We start from the raw sequence: 23,159 nt of genomic DNA, 5'->3' as shown, positions 1-23,159 counted from the left end.
TGGAAATATTTGATAACTTCACATTTTCACCTTCTACTAACCGTTGGAACAAAAATGCATGTCCAGTACAACACAGAAAGCATAGGGATTTCATCCCCCCCCCACCCCCACACACACTTTTTTTTGTTCAAATCCTTATAGCATGTACATAATCCATCCAGACCCTTATCTATCCCATCCCAGCTAATTGGATACCTAGTGTGTATTTTGTGTTAATCAGGGCCCGGGCAGCCTCAGCTGCCGATCCCTCTTGTATTTCCCAATATTCTTGTTTTTCTTTCTTCTTCTTCTTCTTCTTCTTCTTCTTTTTCCTAGGAAGTCTGACTTCACATGCTTGATAAATCACATCATATAGGTACAGTCCTATGCCAAAAGTCCTCAACTGGCATTGTGGGAAACGTCCATGTGCTTTGAGCTGGCAGGAATTATGAAGTCCATCACTGTTTTTCTCAAAAACTGTAAAACCTATCAAACCCTACTCCTCCCACATTTTTGGTCAATTTACACCCCAATTGCTACATAACATCATCTGTCCTCCATAAATGATTGCAAAAGCAATGTCTCCACTAATAAGAGATGTTGTTGTTGGCAACCCCACCCCAATAGTGGATCCTAGGACTACAACTGGCTAAACTGACTGACTGAGAGGACACCTGTGCCGCTGATTGTTTGATTGGTTTCCACCTGTCTTTTTAGTCTGTGTATATATATAGCCTACATGTAGCTCCTGTTTTGTTCTTAATTTAGGGTTGATTTTAGGGTCAAAGGTTATTGTTTAAGGTTTGGGTTACAATTACTGTGTGCGTGTGCGTGCAAGATGGAGATCTTTTTTTTTTCATCAACGTTTTTATCTTGGTTGAATAGTTTGTATGTGCAAGATCTCCTTGAATAAAGGAAAAGCAAATAGCCTATGTCACTATACGATATCAGTAATGATGTCACATACTGTACAAGGATCTTGAAGTCACTCTATAGTACACTACAGGTCTGACTTCTGATTCAATTAATTAATTAATAATCTTAATGATATACAATGCACAATACAATAGGCCTACATCATAAAATATCTTATCTGGCTTACCAAAAAGAACTAACTGGATGTGATAATCAGTTGTATGGCTCCAACTGGTATGGTTAAACCACATGGAAATGTAAAAAATGAATCAGGGCAACCTATCAACCGGCAACACTTAGCAATATCACTGGGAAATAAATTGGAACTTAACCCAATTGGAATTGGGTTGGCTGGCTCAGATATCAGACAATATGACTGAAACATTCTTGATTTATCCCAGCCTGAGAAGGTACTCTCACTGAGGTTCCATACATGTCCACACGATGGGGCACCTTTCTATTCTCTTGTTAGGCAAAATCATAGTAACAGAATTGTATGGACAATGACAACTGCCCCACAAAGTTTGATCTGATATTTATGTTATGACGCACAAGCACTTGACAATGCGATTTCATTTCAAAACCATGAGAAATATGTGACCACATTTATCTCTATAAGCTTCAGCTTAATGCACTTGAACATAAAACAACATTTATCTTTATGCAGATGTGAGAGTGTGTGTGTGAGACGCTGTTCCTGATTTCTGTCACCATTTGTGCACAGAGTGGCACATGTGACACTACCCACACTGTCAGTGTCAGATATACAGTAGCAGGCACCACAGAAAAGGCTGAGCACATTTCTAGGGCGGTAATCTCATGTTCTTTATTTATTACAGTTCCACAATTAAACTGTGCAGGTCTATTAGTTAATTTATCTCAAATTCAATATAATTTTCTCATAATCTGAGAAAAATGTAACCTGCAGTAGTTCGCATAGGCCTACATTGCTCCATGTGAGTTTATGAGCATGACGCCATTTCCTATACTGCCACAGAGTTGGTTGGTGGACATGGATCTTGTCATGTGGGTGGATTCCAACACCATGCAGATTTAGTTTAACAACTATCTTCAAATGGTCAGTCCCAATAGGAAGTTATGGCTCATCACAGCTGGCCTAGATGAACGGTAGCAGAAAAGACTACACAAATCAAAAAAAAATTAATGGAGGTACTTATCTGACTCAACACATACCTGTAGATAGAACACCATTTTCCAGAAAACACAGAAAACTTTACTGCCTTTGACAACTGTGTTTTGAAGTAAATGGTGATGATAAGAGAATTATTAAAGGAGGTGTCTGAATTAAACACACACACACAGTCACACACATACACACACTCCTGAGACACACACCTGTGTACACAATGTACAACCACAGCACATATCGAAAGAGGAAATCCTCAGACCCTCAGCTGAAGAGCAAAGTCTGCCTCTGCTCTCACTGAGGCGTGTACTACACACATCAGCATTCACACTTCCTTATGCTAGTACTCTATCTCCCTTACTGGCTGTGCAGATACAACAGTGGATTGGTTGTGTGAGAACAACCATTTAGAAATTGAAAGAAAAAGAAACAGAATTATGGGGAAGTGAATGACAGGCAGGGCGAGTTAGGTCTAAGACAGAAAGAGACGGAAAGAGAGAGAGAGAGGTTAGGAGCGAGCTACTTGACAGAATGGTCCATGCAGTGCTGAGCCATTCAATCTAGCGTAACCTTAACCCTAACCTTGGTGTGCATTCTGGCAAAGGTGAGCTGAATCTACACACAGTGGATTGGTCCAGTAACAAGGTTGCAGCGGACACACAGCTTGCCTGGGCTGACGATTGATCAAGGGATTACAATAAGGTGAGTCTGAAAACAAGTCTGACCCACTTTTATATCCACTTCTTTATCACCAGACACAACATACCCACTTCTTATTTACCACTGATGTAAAACCTGAACAATTTCAGAATATTTGCTGTTATAGTACAGTATACACACTTCTTCAGTACACCGCTGGCTGTCATAGAAACATATTACAAAGTACAGATACAGCACCTACTGATACTACATTATGAGAAACATAACACATAAAAAATGAATTAATAAATAAAAATATTTTACTTGGATGGTAGACGACTGTTAGCTGTATCATAGTAACACGTTATAGGACACATAAAACAGTATAAAACACACATTTAACAGCAAGCTACTGGAAAATGTTAACTAGAGACCTATATTTACCTGCCTGTGGGTCTATATACTGTACATACCTGAAAGTTTGCCTGTTAGTCATATTAGTTAACTCTTAGTTGCACATTATAAAACACAATGAATAATAATAAGACAACACATTAAATATTAATTACAGACAAGGAGCATGAGTAAGATAGCTACATTGAACAGGAACAGTAGCCATGGATAATGGGTAATGTCAAAATATTTGGTCTTCATTTGTCCATGCATTATCCACAATATCTTATTCATCAAACGACAGGTGAAATTCAGAGATGTTGCATAACATTTCTTCTTTGACACTCACAATTTCCTGTCAATAACCATCACCTGACAGGAAGAGCAAGGCTGCCACTGTATCAAGCCAACCAATCTCACTTTTATTTCCTGATTCTGGTTACAGCACCCACAGTTATGCATATTGGGTTAGGCTACTTCCTTTTATCACTAGAGGAGAAAACCCTAACCCAACCTGATCTAAATATTGGTTGAATAGGTTTATATGAAAATAACCCAACTTGCTCTACATATCAGCTGAATATGTTTCTATGAAAGTCTAGTTGCTGTTGGGACGAAGTAGGAATTTGTGTTTCAGTGCCCTCTACAGGTCTGTGTTATCCACTGCACTGCAAGTACATTCCAGTTCAGAGTAATAAGACTACAAGGCTAGACCTTGTGCCTAATGCACAGGAGCTTGTACAGAACTGGACTGGATGGGGCCCTACATACAAAATATAAATACAAATTTAAACTGGTATTTACTTTTATTTTGTATATAACTCTATACGCTAGTATACTGTACAGGAACAGCAAACTGTGTTAGGTAGGTTTACACAAGCTCTCCAACATAACCTTTAGTCAGATTATTTAGAGATGAGATAAAAGAGAGAGAATGAGAAAATGACTAAGCCCTTTAACATCAAGGCAGCCCATTTCTTTGTGGTAATACAACCCTGTGGGCCAAAAGCAGGTGTGCATGGTGGCTAATAACCTGTTCTTATGCCAGTGACGTGTTTTAAAATGGGCCAGTTGATACTTGTCTTGAGAACAGGACATAATTTCTCACCAGGAAGAACAGTAAACTATTCATTACATTATACAGTCTTAAGATCATTCAAGATTCAAGATCAAGTTTATTCGCCATGTATATCCATACTAGGAATTTGACTAGGGTAATGGCATATGCTGTTGAAGACGACATAGGAGAGGGTGCAGGACAGGACAGTGCAAAGACATGACAGTGCAAATGCAATTCAAAAAACAATGCAAATTGAAAATACAGTGCGAATGCAAAATACAATATAACTAATTAAAAGAAAGGCACACATGCAAATTACGTAATATATGCCGAATGGAGTATGGTGAGTGTACTGTCTGTACAATGGGTGTGCAGAGTGTAGCGTAATAGATAAGTAATGTTTTATATAATGCCTAACTGAGGTATGACTGTACAGCCCAAACATGCTGTCAATTAACCTTCATTCCACCAGACAAGATACTTACGTTTCTTGTTAAGTTAAGATACTTAAGTTTTTTTTAAAGTTATTTCACAAGGATGGCAGAGCAAGTACAATACTGTTCATAGTCACATAATATGAACATGATTTATTGTTCAATTTCAACCAATGACTTTAGTCGGTCAGATGATCTCATAACTCTCCCGAAATGAGTCAATCTTCTGAAAATAATTGGTTGGAAAGTTAATAATGTTTCTATTCAATGACTTGGGAATGACCCCAATTTCCTATCACTGAAACCTCATTGGGGTGCTTGTTGACATAATACAATATTGATGAGACTGACAGGGAACTTTGTTTGAAGAGCTTGAGAGTGAGGGTTAGCACATGAGGTAAGGCAAAAGAGACATGCACACTCCACTATATCTATCAGGCTTGGTGCTAGATCAGATCTTGAAGATGGAGAGAATAGAGTTCAGCAAACCGGGTAGCTCCCGTTCAAAGGGTTTTATTATTTGCAAAGTGATGTTTTTCAGATTTCTGAAGTCTGAGGAAGAGCTGTGTTCTGGAAACATCATTTTGCATTTAATCATCCTTTAGTGGGAGCTACCTGGTGTGCAGAACTCTAATCTCTCTATCTGCAAGTGAGTAGGCCTACCATACACACACACACACACACACACACACACACACACACACACACACACACACACACACACACACACACACACACAGCAGATCCAGCCTTAGGTTCCCAGAAGCTTAAAATACCCCCCCAGTGTTTTCTCTGTGGCGAGGGGGCGTGTTTAGTCATACGGTCACATTTCGCAAGACAGGGGATCCCTGGGGAAGAACATGACCCCAAACTAGACTGGACGCTTACTGTGTGTGTACAGATATACTTCTACGACGTGCAGAAGTGTGTATCTGAATTCATGCGTTGGTCAGCACTGTTTGTAACAGCGTTAGGTTGGCATGATATTTTGTAGTGAGATAACTTTTAATCAGTATATCTGTTACCAGTACAGTGTGTCCCTGATAGACAGCTTAGTAAAACTGACTATGTGGACGTACTGTAACACACAGGGCCGCAGAGCAGAAAGACACTGACATCCTCACAGGGCATACCACAGGCTTCATAATGACAACCCCCAACCATAACTTTTGGACTCCAGCCATTCCTCTTCACCACTTGTATAACGTTTCTACAATGTTTCTAAAACGTTTAAACAATGTTACTGTCCCAGCCTGACACTGTGGGTTCATACTGCAAGGGAGATTTCCCATGGGATACCCCCATGTCCTGTCATTCTGGTCTGCTATAAATACGCCTCAATGTCTTCCCATCATGGTGATGTGCACATACATACTGTACATACATTGTTTTAAACTCAGAAATGGGAGAGAAGCTACTCGTCGGTAACAGTGACAGGTCTTTAACATAAACCCTTTTGAAGAGGTGAAGCAACTGATTATTTGTGTTACTGTTCGAGTCAGTTATCCACTATTTGGACAGATTTTCATCTTCAATGTTGACAGATTTTTCCTTTGTGTACTTTGGAAGACTGTTTTCGCAATGTTACACAACAAATAACAGAACGGAATTTCAAGAAGCACATTTCAGAATCCCCCTCTCGGTGTCCTTTCACGTGGATAATATCATGGGGGTTGCATAGTCACTTGCATATGTTTTGTTCAGCACCTTCCTCCCATCTAGCTAACTGAATGAGGGTGTGCCTTCAGTTGAAACAAGTTCACAACAAAGCAATTTGCATATTGGGAACAGCACACAGGCTCCACTGTGCCAAGAGCAATCACTCACAGAAAAGTTAATTAGAAGCATTTCAATTTATTATACATAAGGTATTTCGACCCAGGTCTGGGAGGGTTAACACATTACGATAATACATCACAGTACCATAATAAATAATATAAATGAACCCTGCAAAAGCACTGCTGCCACACATCTGTCCATCATTCCAGATGATCGCAGATTTGAGAAGTTGATCTCAAATTATTTTCCATAACCTACAGGAGAAGCAAGGATGGAGGGAGACCAGTCTCCATTCAAGCCACGCAGAAGAAGCTTCAGCTTTTCCTCCCTCCGGATCAAAAGTAAGCATATGTTCCCTTATTTCCAAGCCAATGTGGTCACACAGGCACGTGGATAACTGTATCATGAGTCTGTTTGCAAAATATAGGCTGAATGTATAATGTCTCAATCAAAGGTAGAAGAAAATCAGACGACACATGCAGTGGTTTTAGACGGAGGGGGCTGAGAAGCTTCTCATCAGCACGAGAAACCTCAAGAAAAGGTGGGTCTGCCACTCCGAAACACCACTGTTCTCTCTTCTCGCACACTCAATGGTATAGTATTACCCACACCCCCTTTCACCATCATCATCATTATTATCATCATCATCATCATCATCACCATCACCGTATTCATTAACATCATTGTTTACTTCAACTTCTTCTTCTGCCTCCTCCAGCGAGCATCACAGAGGTGAGGGAGGGGGTGGGAGATGTAGCTGGGACTAATGCTACAGGAGTACACACTCGCCTGGTCCAGCTCAGGCCAACGAGGAGGCTGACGGGTAAAAACACTGACCACTCATCCTCATGACAGATGCTTAGATTAGAGATTAGAACGATCAATAGTGTCACATCATTGACGTGTCAAAGTGTGAGTGGAGGTAGGCTACGAGGTAGCATTCACTCAGATGGAGGAGCAAATGAGTAGATGTTGTGTGTAGAAAAGTACAGGAGAGAGACGGGGGCTGTTGGTGAACACAGACGAATGAGTCACACAAAGTTAGACTTGAAATCACTGAAATGTGACACCCTTTTTTAATATGGGACTAGTCAGGACATGGTACAAGCACGGAGCTCATTTTTTTTCATCAGGAATATGACCTTGGTTCCTTTATGCGAACCTAATGAGGACGGGGAGTAAAGCATGTGGGCGCGCGCGCATGCGCAGTCACGGCGCTCGCTCTTCTGCTCAGAATCCGTTTGACGGTCGGTGGTGAGACAGTACGCGGTGAGTCCCGTTTTAACTGTCAACAAGAAGAATGGGGTCAACATACAAACTATATTTTTGATAAACAACAAACTAGCAGGGCAAATAGATCACTTTGAGAGTTTGGGAAGTTGGAAACTATGAGCGGAGAGGTGACGAGGAGGTTTCGAAAAAAATGTGAAGCAACCCCTAAACACAGATGGAGTGAGTATACTATTAAGATAACGACTTGCCTTTCTATCCTGCCAGTGTTAAAACACGGTGTGGATTATACACTCGGTATTTTTCATCATCTGAACACGTGCATCAAACGTTTCATTTCCGGCTTATCGTTTTGTTGAAAAGTTTATATTTGTCGTAAGAACATGCCCCCCCCCCCCCCCCCCCATGGCGAAGCTCACAGAAAGACGGTGTTGTGCAAGTTAATTTAACTCTTATGCAGATAGCCTAATTTTCCTCTGTATAGTGTAACGTTAAAATTTGAATCCTTTGATTTGGACTCAAATAGGTTCGTCCTCGACAGGTGCACATTTTCTCTCTTCAGAAATATTTGCACCGTTATTATTGTACGGGAATGTTAATAAATAGGTATTATAAAAGCACGCAAGATGTTATTTTACTACTGTAGCCTACCTCGATTCAGTAAGTATCCTAGTGCGACAGACCCCTACCTTTATACACCTTTCAACTGAATTGTTGCTGGCTGGCTCTTTTATGGTGTAGCAGACCTGTGTGAGTCCTTTAACAGCTGACTGCACATGCTGCATTAGGGGCTGGAATGTGGCTGTTGACATAGAAATGAATTGGGGACTAATGGAAATGTTTTGGTGTACATTTCCAAGCCAGATACTCCACAAATCTGACTTAAGGTCTGGGCTTAAAAAGAATAAAGTAGTACGTTGACATAAAGGTTTGGAATCTTGTCTGGCGTACTTTTGAGCATTAGGAGGAGTAGGAGAGGGTGAAAGGAATGTCACATTGAGAGAATCCCTCTTTGGATGGAGCTCATAGCCTTTCTGGCTGAAGTTGTTGAAACATGTTAAAGCTTGAGGACACAGCACTCCCTACATTAGAGCTCAGCTGTAGCACCTAGCTACTGTGAACAGTAGTGCCCTAGTAGGAGGAGGAAGGCGAAGATAGGTTGTGCATTAAACTGAAAGGCCATGTGTCACGTGTTTAGGTCTTCAACCTAAATATGAAACCTCATAAAGTTACATACTTATGTTGTGATTAGAATAGCCTAAGTGAATATACTCTAAGGATGTCTCCCTCTTTGGAAAGGAAGTGAGTCTATGTGTGATAGATAGATAGACAGATAGACAGATAGATAGACAGACAGACAGACAGACAGACACATGATTTATACTAGGCTATATATAATGTCCACACTATTGTGGAGAAGTAAGTTGAGGGACAATGTAAGCCTAATGATTTGTGTTCATTGGGGCAACATTTCCAACACCTACAGCAGGTGGGACACGGTTTCAGTGATTCTACTAGCTGTCGCTTATCTACCAGATAATGGCCAGACTGGGGCAAATACATCATATCTAACTGCAGCCCTTCAGTATACTAACTCCAAACCCCAGAGGTACACGTGTGTGACCTTGGGCCTTGGCAACGCTAACAGGTGAACCACAGAAGTCGAAACTCGTGTTTGTTCAGTGGATTTACAGCGGTACTACTGTGTGACTTATAAAGGTTTATAACCGTTTTGTTTACTCTTGCTTTTTATGTTCCTCATCTGGTAACATGTTCCTCAATGTAACGAGATCTGTAAATACAAGGTATGCAGGGTGATTGTATGCAATATTATCAGCATTTATAAACCTGGCCAGGCTGTGTGAAGGTTATGGAAATGTCTTTGAGTTTAGCAATTTAGCACAGTAGTGTTTTGTGTTCTAACAAACTAACCCACTTCTCTATTGTGTAGGTGAACAACCACAACATGATGTCCCAGCAGACGTCAACGGGAAAGAGGGTGAGTGGTATACGCCTGGGGGCAGTCATTTACCTGGGCGCAAATCATTTTTTGTGATCCTTTATAAGCACTGTTAAATCGAGCCAGAGCAAGGTCAGAGTCCAGGTACACGACCAGCACAACACAGTTTGTTTTAGACTCATGTTTAGGTGCTTTAGACTCGTGTTTTTGTTTTTGTGTTCTACTGGGGTTGAATTATAATAACAACCGCCCCCCCCCTCCCCTCCTCCGCCAGGACGCGAGGATGACGATGGTGGGGGGGGCCACCTCAAGAGGATCAGTGCCATGTGGTCCTCCTTCCGCAGAAGGAAACTCACCAGAGACCGTGAGTAGTAGTGACTCTGATGTACACTTTATTTAGTACATTCCTGTTTTATTAAGGACTTCCGGCTTCACACTTGTTACTTACTTCTTTAAGTAGGCTTACTTAACACAGCCTGTGGAAAAACCCCTGGCCTTCATCAAGTAGGGGCCTCTAAATTATTAACTTTCAAATACATTTAAATCTGAGAGAGTTGGCAGCTGCTAAGACAGTGATGCACTTATTGTAGACGTGTTTCTCCAAATATGGGCAATTTGGTTGCTGCTGCGGCATCTTGTTTTTCTTATTGGCACTCCAGTGTCCTTAATCACAGTCTTTGGAGTAACACCAGCTGTGTGGCAGATTGTTGTGAGGTAAATGTGAAGTGTAATGGCTTAGTCTTGCCTCACAAAATGACTGTTTCCATGGCAAACGCATTTGGGGCGAAAACCTGCCACAGTAGGGTGAGTCACAGAATTGTCGTTGTGTGTGTGTGTGTGTGTGCGCATTCATGTGTATGTGTGTTTGTGGGGGTGGGGGGGGGGGCAAGAGACAGAGGTGCACAGTGTCACAGTGAATGAATGTGTGTGTGTAGTAATGAAGCATAGAGAACTTGTCTGGGCAGCATCCTATTTCAAAGGGGAGGTGAAAGAGAGTGGGAGAGATGCTTTCCAGCAAACCCTAAGGAAGGAACCATGCTGGGGAACAAAGGATTTGCCAGTGTTTGTCTTTGGTGTTGTTTGCAGTCCAGCAGGTCCTCTGTCAGAGTGCCTCTGTCAGAGTTGCTTCCAAGCAACTAAAGCAACCAAACACACTTCGTAAGCCGGAGGTAGCTGGGGTTGGGCAGGACCTGATATCATGAGAGGAATCTTTAATATCGCCTCAGTCAGGCTACATAGATCTTCTTGAGTTGTCACTTTAAAAGTAGCCTACAAGCCAAAAAAGTGTGTGTCTGATCTAGATTATGCCATTCCTTCAGCGTAGAATTTCAATAATGAAATGCAGTTTTTAACATTTTTGTTGGAAAAACATAGACTAATTGTTATCTCAGTTATAGTTACCCTTATATAGCTCGAGCAGCATTATATGATGAAATAGTCCCGGTATTTTTTGTTGCCATGTAATGTGTTTGCAAGTTACAGCACCTGAGTTGAGCTCCAAGCAACAAACAAACCAGTTAAGAGTCATGAGCAATACTTTTTATATTGAAACTGATATCTTGAGATAAGTGCTTCTTAGGAAGGGAAGAAGAGAGAGAAAGACAGGAGTGACATTCAGTAGGGTGGGGTGTTTAACGTTCCATGGGTCTTCTCAACAGTATCTACTGTAGCATTTCAAGTCTGAACCCATTGTGGGAAGCGGGCACAGCTGGAACTAGGCACCGAACACATCCATCACTGACAGGACTGTAGTAGATCATGCCGATGACACGAGTTTGTCAGTGATTTGCTTCCTATTCTGTGGTATTACGCATCATCATGCCAGCATGACTAATTTAGCCATAATCCTGACCGAAGGCTACTCTGATAATGCTGTTCTTCCAGGAACGAAGGAGCCCGTCCCTCCAGAGCTGTTGGGCCCAGCCCCGGTGGACAACACAGCCAGAGAGCAGCGCTACGTCAGCGGCCAGTACTTCTTTGAGTACCTGGTGGTCGTCACACTGAACAAGTCCAAACAGGGGGTCTATGAACCTCAGATCACATACCAGTTCCCTAAGGTTAGTCAGCTGATGGCAGACGAGCAGTATGAGAGAAAAGTATGAAGAACACTGAGATTTTCCTTATTCGGTGTGAGCTTGGATATGGACTCTGTGGAGAAGGCAAATGTAACACGAGTAAGGATGTAATCATCCACGATGTGCACGGCTATCCTAAAATAGCACATGACGTTGTGGATGTGTAAACGAGGTGTAAACTCATCTACCGCCCGCCTCTCGGGGATTATCGCTATCTGAAATCTCGCTTTGTTGACTTAGTTTTTGTATGCATCTCGCTGTCTCATTGCTATTCTCTCTCCCTCTCTCTCTCTCTCTCTCTCTCTCTCTCAGAGAGATGGGATGGTGAGGTTCCAGAGGGAGGAGGAGGAGAAGACCCTGAAGGCCATCACTCTGTTCTGCTTCCCCGAGGGCATCAGCTGGGCTCCTCTAACAGAATACCACAGGTCACCCTGCATACCTTGGAAGCAACATTCCAATTCCGTTAGCTGCTGCACAGAACTGTCTACGTGCCCTGACAGTCCAGAGTGGTCTGAATGTGTCTGAGACCCTCTCTCCTTCGTTCCCATTCCAGCGAGACGTTCTCCTTCGTCCTGACTGACGTAGACAGCAGCCGGAGGAACGGATACTGTAGAAGGTTACTGGTATGTTTACGCGTTGGTTCTCTCAGATTGATGGACATTATTCTTTATGATAGACTGACGTCAGTATCTAAGTCTCACTCTCTCTCTCTCTCTCTCACTCTCTTTCTCTCTCTCTCTCTCTCTCTTTTTCTCTCTCTTTCTCTCTCTTTCTCTCTTTCTCTTTCTCTCTCTCTCTCTCTCTCTCTCTCTCTCTTTTTCTCTCTCTTTCTCTTTCTTTCTTTCTCTCTCTCTCTCGCTCTGTATCAGCCACGTGGGGATGGGGCTCGTCCACCTGAGGCCTACTGCATCATCAGCAAGCTGGCTTGTTTTGGACTCTTCTCCGAGGTAACGCCCAAAGCCAAAGGTCAACGGCTTTAGGTTACATAGAACGTATGATTGTCAGACCTCAGCCTTTCACTGAGCGAAACCCGGCTGAAGCTCTGCGTTAATCTCGCCCTGGAGTTTCAGCCACGACATATTGTCACGTGGTATAATCACGTGGGATTCAAAGCTGACCTCAACAGGTACTCGTATCACGCCACCCAAGCACTCCATATCACATTCTCTTGAAATACCTTGGACATTTGAACTGCTCATAACTGTTCTTAAATCACTCGGAATGCACAGAACCAGTACTATTGAAAGTTGGCAAGACTATTTTATTAGGAACTGATTCGGTAGGTTTATTTCTTTCATCAACTAACTGTACATACATTACATGTTATTTGGAGAGTTTGAAATTAGATTGGACTTATCTCTTTTTTATATTGATGTCCATCTTGTGTGTGTGTGTGTGTGTGTGTGTTGTGTAGATCATTGACGAGGTAGCGAAGCGTTGGCAGGTGGCCAAGGCGGCCATGGTCTACCCCTTCATGCAGAGCCTGAGGGAGGCACCGTTCCCCGCCCCGGGAAACACCGTCAACATCAAGAGCTTCATCCCTGACAAGGGCACCGAGGTAAGACCCTGACCCCTGACCCTGCTTTCCCCGCCCCCTGGTCTAGACCCACCAATGACGGGAGAAGGGACTGTTCACTACAGATGAGCCCAATTCTGAGGGAGAGAGAGGGAGGGAGAGAGAGAGGGGGGGGGGGGGGAGAGAGATAGAGAGAGAGAGACAGACACACAAAAGGAAAGGGAGAGAATCAAAGGAAGGCATAATACATAAAGCTCAACAAAAAGCAAGCCAGAAACCCCATAGCCAGCCTGTACAATAAAAGAAACACTACATGAATAGAGGGCCTACATTTTGTATGACACAAAAGAAGCATACAAAGACACAGCCACACCCACAAGCAACAAGCAAAAGATATACAGGTCTAAAGATATATACCACAGTTTGTATGTTCAGTGACTTGTACACAATTAAGGTTGCCTAAAGGACACTGCCCAGACTCCACAGAGAAACGTCTGAAATGTCTGGTTGAACAATTCAGATGAACCTACATTCTCTTGCGCGCATGCATGTACTCGCTCGCACGCACACACACACACACACACACACACACACACACACACACACACACACACACACACACACACACATACACCCATTGTACTACTGACACAGGAGAAGCAGTCAGCCTTAGGTGTTAGTCTCAGTTCCTTATGGGTGGGTATGGTGCTGTGTCTGAACCTGCCCGCTGTTACCCAACCTCCTCCTGGGTTCAAATCCCGTCACTCCCAGTCCCATCCTGCAACATTCCACCCTTACAGCTGCGCAGTCTCTCTGACTCCTGGAAACGTTGTGCTTGCCTTCGGCGGGCTTAGTGACAAGCCCTCGGCGTAATAAAAAGGATGAGCTCTTTACACACTTGACACCTGCAGGAAGGCTTTCTGACTAATGGAAACTAGCTGCGAATGACGCGGTGATTCAGGTGCCGACGTGATTGGTCGGAATGTGTCCGCTAATGCCGCCATGCCGTGAACGATAATCACCTGGTGTCGGCGCGTTGACGGCATAGCGGTCTCGGTGGCGGCGTGACGTCGCTGTTGTTGTTGTTGGCGTGACGTGTTGATGACATTGGTGACCCACCAGATCATCCGACTGACGCGGCCGCTGGACTCGTGGCTGGAGCACGTCGACTTCGCCACTCTCTTCCGCTGCCTGACAGACGAGGAAGTGCTGGTTGTCTTCGCCAGCGCTGTCCTGGAGCGACGAATTGTCTTCGTCGCCGAAGAGCTCAGGTGTGACTCGCGCGCGCGCGCACACACATTCATCGTTCCTCACATCCGCAGTTATCGGAAATCCGCACACCTGCAACGTCACTGCACTTGTGAACCGAATGAAGGTCTTGACTGAGTCACAGCAACTGTGGGCGATGGTGTCATTGCCTGAGAAGTGACAGGTCAGCACAAAACGCCTAGAGCAAGGGTCAATATTAATGGCCGTTCCTTTGACCCTTGACCCCTCCCCCAGCACCCTGTCCCAGGTGATCCACGCTGTGGCCGCCCTCCTCTACCCCTTCATCTGGCAGCACACCTTCATCTCCATCGTCCCCCAGATCCTCATCGACGTGGTCATGGCGCCCACGCCCTACCTGCTGGGCGTCCAGAAACGCCACCTGGACATGGAGCTGGTCACCGACCAGACTGATGTGAGTCAACCTCCTCTGATGACGCGCAGCCACACTGGCCTTCAGTACGGATCAGAATAGACACGGAGGGAATCATGGGGGTTGTAGTGAAAGGGTGTGGGTTGAGGATGGAGTAGTCATTGTGGTCTCTGGGTTTTTGTTCTCAGCTGCTCGTGGTTGACCTGTCTGACGACAAAGAGGACACTTTCATTGTTACGGTAAGTTTCTAAATATCTATCCCGCGCTGCTTGGGAAAATCTTTACATTTTTACCAAAAAAAGGACTATGTTCACCCTTTTAAATACATTTTCAAATCACTCTCAGTTTTCACATGAGTTTTGCAACTCCTGTGACTTTGTTGTGATGCCATTGTTGCTCTGTCTTCCAGTTTGGAGATGAGAAGACTATACTGCCCCCTAAACTCCAAGAAGAGGTACTGCTGGCACTCAGAGACAGGAATGAGAAAGCTAGTGAGTTAGATTTGCATCCCACAGTGCAACACCACACCTGTTAATGTCAGATGACTGTCAGACTGGTTGCACTGTTCATGTGCCATTGGTTGATACTATGTACCCCGTTTCTTGCAGCTGTGGAGGAGCTGAAAAAGGTTGTCTCTGAAGCCTTCCTACCCTTCTTCGTGAAGATCGTTGGCCACTACGCCTCCTACGTGACGCGCAAAGACAGCGGGCAGCCGGGGGTCTTCCAGAAGAGAAGCTTCTACAAGGCCATCGAGTCCAAGACCACGCGCCATTTTGTCAAGAAGTTCATCGAAACCCAGATGTTTGACCTGTTCATCCAAGAGGTGGAGCTGCAGCAGCCTGGACCACAGCAAGGTGAGGAGACATTCTGGAATATTCTCCAGCTTCTTTCATTTGTTTTACACAACCTACCCAGAAAAGTGCATCATGAGGATTTGTGTGCAATTTCCACTTCCCACTCAGTTTAACAGCCCATGAACTGAGCACTATAGAAACTCATCCACCATCCTCTATCTGAGCAGATGAAATTAAATGAAAATGAAACAACCTGAAAACCCCTCCTTTTAAATTATGTGTCGTTTAATGTAGTCTTTTTAACATTTATATTGTTAAGGGCATGTAATTCATCGTTTGTAAACTTGATGCAATTTGTTCCTTAATAAAGTTGACCTTACTCAGCCAACTCTTCCTCTTCTCTCAGGAATCTTTCAAAAAAAGATTTTGGAATATCAGGAGAAGAAGAGAAGGGAGAAGACAAAGAAACACTAGCTGCCTTGTGAATAATACACTGTAAAGGAGACCATGCTGTATATATAAGGTACGTGTCTGTATGTGACAGATGTACATTTTACTGCTGTAGATGTAAATATTGAGTGATTTTTTTTGTACAGTTCGTTTCTTTTAGATCTGTAAAGTGTATGTAAGTAATTTGATTGCTGTTGCCCAGTGCAAACTGGTCTCAGCCTATTGTGTTATTAATTGGAGTGGCCTGTCTCCCAACCCTGGGACCAGCACTCTGGGACCAGCTGTAATTTGGCCTGGTACTTTACACCACCTGACAGATCCTCAAAATCCGCCCACCCGTGTTGGAATTTCGAGGGTCCAGTGGATATTTTAAATGTTGCTGCTAGTGTTTGAATACTGGGAGTCATGTACAGTACAGGGCTGCAATCCAGAGGCATTTTAGTTTAGTGAGTGTTTTCGCTCTGTGGTCTTAATCTTAAACCTGCTACTGTACACATCATTTTGTAGCAGAAAATAATTTTAAATAAAGACAAATGTTATGTGTTCCTACAGTCCTGGTTTTCAGTTTGTCAGCCAGTGAAGTTTTAACTTATCAACAGGCATCTTCAACAGAGCATGTTCACGTAAGAGTAAAGAGAAAGAAAGCCGTCATATATTTTAAAAACATTTACTTGTAGAAAAGTACAATATTAGACAAGTGTAATGGTGCATCAAAACTGTACAGTAGCGATATAGAAAAAGGCAACCTGTCATTTACATTTGAGTCATTTAACAGGTGCTTTTTTTCCAAAGTGATCACTATTTCATCTACATTTTGACCCACTAGATTACCAACAATGACACTGTGAGGGTAAAGCTAATACATGCTAATATACAGTAGAGTACAGGTTAAATGTAATACACACCCTTTTTCAGGAGTGTTGATGCCTGGAAGTGCCTGTGAGAGCACTGGCACTTTTCACCACATCCTTCCTTACAAATATCAAATTTATTCCAATCTCAAAACGTTCAAGGTAACATAGCTTGTGATACAAGCTACCACAGAGGTACAATATTTTTTTCATAATGTTGGCAATACAATGCCCAGTGGCTTGCTTTTGAGTTGCCTCCATGATTGTAGTTTCGGTACTCTATAATTGTATTATTAAATGGCTTTTTTCCTATGTCATTTTTTTGTCTCCTTTTTCTTTAACACCATTTTGAATATGACTTGACGAGGGAAAGTAGAATCATGGCGAGACATTAAGTCCTCTTCCAGCGTCAGTGGTCTTAAGTAAAGGTGGTAAAGGTGTGTGTGTGTGTGTGGGGGGGGGGGGGGGGGGGGCAAGAAGATAAAATTGCTGCACGTCGTCCTCCTAACCACAGGGGGCAGCAGCGGTGTTCAGATGCTGCCGCCCAGCAGAGGCGAGTGCTCTCCATGGTGGACGCGTACCCGCACATCGTAGTGATTGTAGTCGTACAGGTGGTTACTCTGCAGCACAGCCTCCACCTGCAGCTCCATTTTCTAAGGAGGAAAGAGGGTGGGAGGGGCTTAGCGAGGGGACATTTCATATACAAGGCTATAATGCACAATCCTAATACCCTATGACCTAAGCACTCGTCAGAGATTTGCTGAGAAATGCCTACAGTCAGCATGCACATGAGCAGAATTATGTTTTAATCCATTGCTCACACCAATCCTCTCTGATGAAGTGTACATGTATACGCTGAAGGGTTCAAGGCCTTAGGCCTACAGCACATACAATAGGCCGATGAAAACGTCTCTGACCTGGAAGTCTCGGATGTAGGTGAGGAAGAAGCAGATGAAGGAGAAGGCCAGAGACCACTCCGCCACAGCGCTGACCAGATGGGCTGTGTAGCCCTGAGAGGGAGGGTGATCCAAACGCGTGTTCACATACTAACTCAATACACACACACTAATATCATGCAGCACATAAACGTACAGTAACGTGCCAAGTAATGGGAATTTTCTTTGTTTTTAAGTACTGTTGGGGTTTCTCACCGCCTCCCCAGGTCGCCAGTGCAGTTTTGCGGTCACGTCGTCCACCCCGGGAAGGTCATCATATAGGACAACATAAGAGACAAATGCTGGGAAAGGGAGAAAGATGCTTATTATAGCTGATACTGGTGGCGGCTTGACATTAATTGCATATTGAGCTTGTGTATATCCGAAGTATTTCTAAAGAAATGCGCGTGGGATACCGGTGCTCAAAGCCTGCCCTGCTGTGCCCTTAGAAAGAGGGCGTGGGAGGTGTGTATCTTAGGTTTTCTGCAGCGAGGGGGGGTCTACCGGTGATGACGCTGGCCAGTGTCCACAGGCCCACAGCGGTGCGCGCCCACAGGATGTCCCTGCCGTGGAAGCGAGGCTGCATGTGATAGGAGATGCCCGTCTGGACCAGGATGTAAAGGATCCCCGAGCCAAAGGTCAGCCCCGCCCCGAACAGGTGCACCGAGATGATGGTGCTCGTCTGCAACGGGGCAGAGGTGACAACAGGAGGTCACACACAGGTCGACTGTTTCTCAACTCGCCCCTTTCACGCCCCCTGCCTCAGATTGATGGGTATGTGACCCAAGAGGAGACCGAATCCAAGACAATCAGAGCAAGATAGGCTTCTCATATTAAACCAGAGCCTACATGTTGCTGGACTTAGATGGGACAGGAGCACATTCAATATTATATTCTCTATACTATATGTACTACATCCTACAGTATGTACCTCACGTTCCCTACACTGGCTCCCTGTAGCGGCTCGCATCCAGTTTAAAACTCTGGTGCTAACCTACAGGGCAATGAAAGGAACAGCCCCCTCCTACCTCCAGGCCATGGTCAAACCCTACACCCCCTCCCGACTGCTACGCTCTGCTACCTCAGGGCGACTGGTTGCCCCGTCAATCCGAGGCTCCTGCGGTCGATCGACACGGTCACGGCTCTTCTCTGTCCTGGCCCCGCAGTGGTGGAATGAGCTGCCCACTGATGTCAGGACAGCAGAGTCGCTGCCCATCTTTCGTCGCAGGCTCAAAACTCATCTCTTCAAGAAGTACTACAACAATCCTCCCACCTAAGCTTATTGTATTATATTATATTGCACTGTACTTTAGATTGTGATTCTTGCACTTTGCCTTCAGCACTAGATTATGCTCTTAGTCACTTGTTTTAGAAAGAAGATGCACTTGTGAGTTCTGGCAAGTAGTAGTACATTGGCTCTTCCTACGTTAAATACAATTATTGTTAGTCGCTTTGGATAAAAGCGTCTGCTAAATGACTGTAATGTAATGTAAATGTAATGTAATGTAATGTACCTGGAAGTTGGCAATGATGCACATGCCCAGTGAGCTCATAATACCCAGGATGAGGCTGGCAGAGTTGAGGCGGTGCAGTCTGTATTCACCCCCTAGCGCCAGAGCCTGGACCTGCTTGTACCGCACATAGACGGTGGCCACACCTGCAAGAACAACCGCATACTTTATTACTTTATTATAGTGAATGATGGTGGGCAAACAGCTAGTGAGTTAGGTATTTGCAATGGAAAGGATTAGTGTTGGAGAGAGGGATAGAGGGAGTTTGGCTCCCATGTAGGTAACTCCTGATGTTACTGTTCTTTTATGTAAACAACTGCTAAATAAAACGGTCATAAAATGAGAATGTGTACTCAGGAAGGATTGATACAATACCAGATTGCTGCAATTCATCCTCACCACAAAATCAAGTTTTACAACTAAACACAATCTCTTTCATAAACAGCATTCACGAGACAAGATTGTGTATATTGTAATTTCAGTTATATTAAACTCTCTCTCCTATGAATAAAATTAGACTACTAGTTTTGAATCCGCATTACAACAAAGACAGTGTTCAAGCCACTTGTTGAAGTAGGTCACAGAAGAGTTGATCTGAATTTTCTACAAACCGTCCTGGTTACTGGTATTGCTGCACAGTTCTTTAAAGAATGAAAAGTACGTGGGAAGTGTTGTTTTTTTGGTTGTTTTTTACCTAAAAAGGAAGAGATGCTAAGCATGAGACCAAAGAGACACCGCTCAGGAACATCTGCACTGGTGTCACTGCAAACCACAAAAGAAAAATTGAGTCACAAACTCAAGCGCTATTGAAACAGTGTGAAAGAGCTGCCTGGCACAACATGAAACATTGAGAAAGACACTGAACCACATAGTCGTTGCAGAATGTTCCTACAAGCCTTGGGGAGGACATTCACATGCTTGACTGAAAGCAATGCTAAGGTCTGATCCCTGTAGATTACTGTTCCCTGTGTTACAGCTCGGTAGGTCCCGTACCTGATGTATGGCACCACCGCGTCCACATGACCTAATAGTACAGCGATGACATAGTTGATGATGAAGGTGGCAGAAGACCAGATGACCAGTGTGACGGGGAGGGCACACACACCCCTCTGGAACCACCACATACTGCCTGGGATGAGGGCTCCCTATAACACACACATATTTATTTAAATAAAATTTGCTTTCGTCATTTAAAAAAGAAAAGATTCTTATATGTAAGCCTTTTTTTTTTTTTTTTTTAAAGATTTTTTATAAGATTATCATTATCATATGTCAGCAAATTAAAAATACCATATCAGTATAACAACATGAATATATACCATTATATAGCCTATATGTAGGTATTTTGTATGTGAAGTGTATATAATGTAACAAAAACCTGGTTGCGAGAACATGATAACCTTAACAAAACTTTCCGATGTTATCAGAAGTGTCATAAAATGTTAAAAATACTGTCACATATATATTACAGGTTTCCGATAAAAGATGTTAAAGATTTAGTAAAATGTATCTATGTCCATTTCCATATGGGTTGGCTTCACTTCACACTGAAGTTTCAAGAACTTAACTGTCAAAATTACACTAACACACAATAAGAATGTCCTATCGTACACACCCATTTACAATCTGTCTCACATGCAGGCCAGAGCTACAGCATATCTCCAAACACACTCACTCAATGCCACTTACAGTGAGTCAAGGAGTGGAGTCAAACCTCTATCCAAAGCAGCAAGAGCAGCATAACTCCGGGTAACAGGTTGTAAACCTGAAAATAAAAATCCAGTTCCGTAGGAAGCTTGCTAAAGCAGAAGTTGATTGAAGTGAGGCCTGTGTGTGTGTGTCCTTAACCCCCCGTTACTAAGCTGGGACCTTGTGACTTGGATCTCCTGTTCTTCTCAAAGGCAAGAGTCAGCTGACTGCTTTTGAGCGTGATTTCACTCTCATTTAATGGGGATAAACGGAGCACTGGCTGACTTGAGAGTTATTGCACAACAGGAAAAGAAATACGTGGTTTCTTAGACTAGGCGGTCTGTATGAGTCAGAGAGTCGTCTTAGAAACACACAGGAAGACAACATCTGTTATCATAAATATAGCAATCTTTATTTTACATCAGCTTGTTTATTCCAAAATTATTTTTACATAAATGTTACAACTGATCAAACATGAAATTAAAAATGTAACTCTGAATGCCATTAAACACTAAAACCAAAACATTCAACTTTTTTGAACAGCTAATAATGATTAAATTCTATCTTACAACCACACCAAGGGAAAAATAATGAATGATGTTGTGTTGTTGTTATCTGTGGTGGTTTTACGCTGCTGAACATTTTATGTAGAACCATGTGTCTATAGTCATGGGAACCATTATGCTTAAATGAATGGTTACACACAAGTCACGTTATCACTTTTTGTCTTGTAATACTCAGATGAAAAAAGTGAAACATGACCTTCATGAACACAGTTAAGAGCATAAAAGAAAGTGTGTTTGTGTACACCGAATCGGTAGGGTGGTTGAAAGACATTCCTAATGTTGACCATGTTATGCATCAATTTGATGAAGCTATTTGTTATCAATACTAACATTAATATCCTCTTTAGGAATGAATCAATTTCCCTGCATTCCATATTGAACATAGAAAATTGAGTGGGTATTGTGCAACATCACACCAGAATTCCCTGTGGAGAAAGAAAGCCAAAGAGGTTGACATGACTGTAGCTAGAACATCATTCTTGCTAGGGGTAAGTGTGGGTGGAACATCATTCTTGCTAGGGGTAAGTGTGGGTGGATGTTGAAGGAATGGTGACATGGGTTCAGCTGATCCACACATGTTTTTTTGCCCACTGTATCCACCATAATCAACAACCTTCACAGCCTTTTCTATGAAATTACATTTAAGGCAACTGTTACAGTACATGTATGTATTGCATTTAACATACTCAATAGCTTTGAGTTGTGACGTGATTTCTGAACGCATGTCCAACACTGTAATCAACTCAACAAATGCAACAAAAAATAAATCACAGGACAGTGAGGACTACAGTCGGAGTGTGACGATGCATACCAAAGTGACACACTGGTCACAAAAACATTCCTGACCTATGGTATCTATCAAATCACTACAAAGCACAAGAGGAAATGTGATGTACCGTACATTCAATCCAGTGACAAATGACTTGGATGGAAGACAAAGTACACACAGTACACTTGGCGGCTGCTAAAATATTACAATGGTTAGTTAGCCAGATTCCTGTTCGTCTAAAGGCTTGTGCCAGCAATAACCTAGCTATCAATTATCCCTTTCCCCCACATACTATATGGCACAAGCAGACTGGAAGCATACAGGATTTACATATTTATGTAAAATAGATACATTTCTATGGCAAACACGCAAGTAGCCAGATAATGTAAACATGACGAGACTTTGTTTTCCTTAGGTCATCAAAAATAATAAATGAACGTTGTCCTATCCTCACCATGTACAGGGTTGTATGCATGTGAGACAATGTGTGAAAAGACAAAGGAGTAATTGTCACAGAAAGGCAGTCTTGTGACATTAACATTCACAACCAATGTACTCCTGAACACAGCCCACAATCTATGACAGACTCATAAATCCGTACTGGTACGAGGATCTTATGGAGTGATCTAGGTGTTTGAACTTAGGGAGTGATCTAGGTGTTTAAGCTTATGGAGTGTTCTAGGTGTTTGAACTTATGGAGCGGTCTAGGTGTTTGAACTTATGGAGTGTTCTAGGTGTTTGAACTTATGGAGCGGTCTAGGTGTTTGAACTTATGGAGCGGTCTAGGTGTTTGAACTTATGGAGCGGTCTAGGTGTTTGAACTTATGG

The 23,159-nt window shown here is 43.1% G+C and overlaps 2 protein-coding genes across 3 annotated transcripts; one reads left to right on the top strand and one right to left on the bottom strand.

Moving 5' to 3' along the window:
- The first annotated feature begins 7,582 nt into the window (after positions 1–7,582).
- LOC311329780 (DENN domain-containing protein 2D-like) lies at positions 7,583–17,175 on the top strand. 2 transcript variants are annotated; one of them, XM_084461702.1, is made up of 14 exons: positions 7,583–7,798; positions 9,528–9,575; positions 9,811–9,900; positions 11,421–11,593; positions 11,924–12,036; positions 12,165–12,234; positions 12,481–12,558; positions 13,026–13,169; positions 14,250–14,398; positions 14,631–14,808; positions 14,955–15,005; positions 15,176–15,257; positions 15,375–15,620; positions 15,967–17,175. In XM_084461702.1, exons 1-14 carry the CDS (start codon positions 7,735–7,737, stop codon positions 16,032–16,034), a joined length of 1,554 nt encoding a protein of 517 aa, XP_084317828.1. In that variant the 5' UTR covers positions 7,583–7,734; the 3' UTR covers positions 16,035–17,175. The 2 variants fall into 2 exon arrangements, with proteins under 2 accessions (XP_084317828.1, XP_084317829.1); XM_084461703.1 differs by lacking the exon at positions 15,967–17,175 and having other exon boundaries at positions 15,176–15,220; positions 15,375–15,539.
- A 216-nt stretch (positions 17,176–17,391) lies between these two features.
- Positions 17,392–20,431, bottom strand: LOC311330096 (DNA damage-regulated autophagy modulator protein 2-like; the record flags this gene model as incomplete). The annotated part of the gene is made up of 7 exons (XM_084462069.1): positions 17,392–17,514; positions 17,779–17,871; positions 18,013–18,098; positions 18,301–18,478; positions 19,311–19,453; positions 20,002–20,069; positions 20,301–20,431. The coding sequence occupies 7 exons, from the start codon at positions 20,429–20,431 to the stop codon at positions 17,392–17,394; spliced, it is 822 nt and encodes a 273-aa protein (XP_084318195.1).
- Positions 20,432–23,159: the final 2,728 nt, after the last annotated feature.

Source organism: Borostomias antarcticus (genome assembly GCF_949987555.1).
Source record: "Borostomias antarcticus genome assembly, chromosome: 3".
Classification (NCBI taxonomy): Eukaryota; Metazoa; Chordata; class Actinopteri; order Stomiiformes; family Stomiidae; genus Borostomias; species Borostomias antarcticus.
The sequence above is the reverse complement of the archived record's forward strand: the minus strand, read 5'-3'. Positions and strand labels throughout refer to the sequence as shown.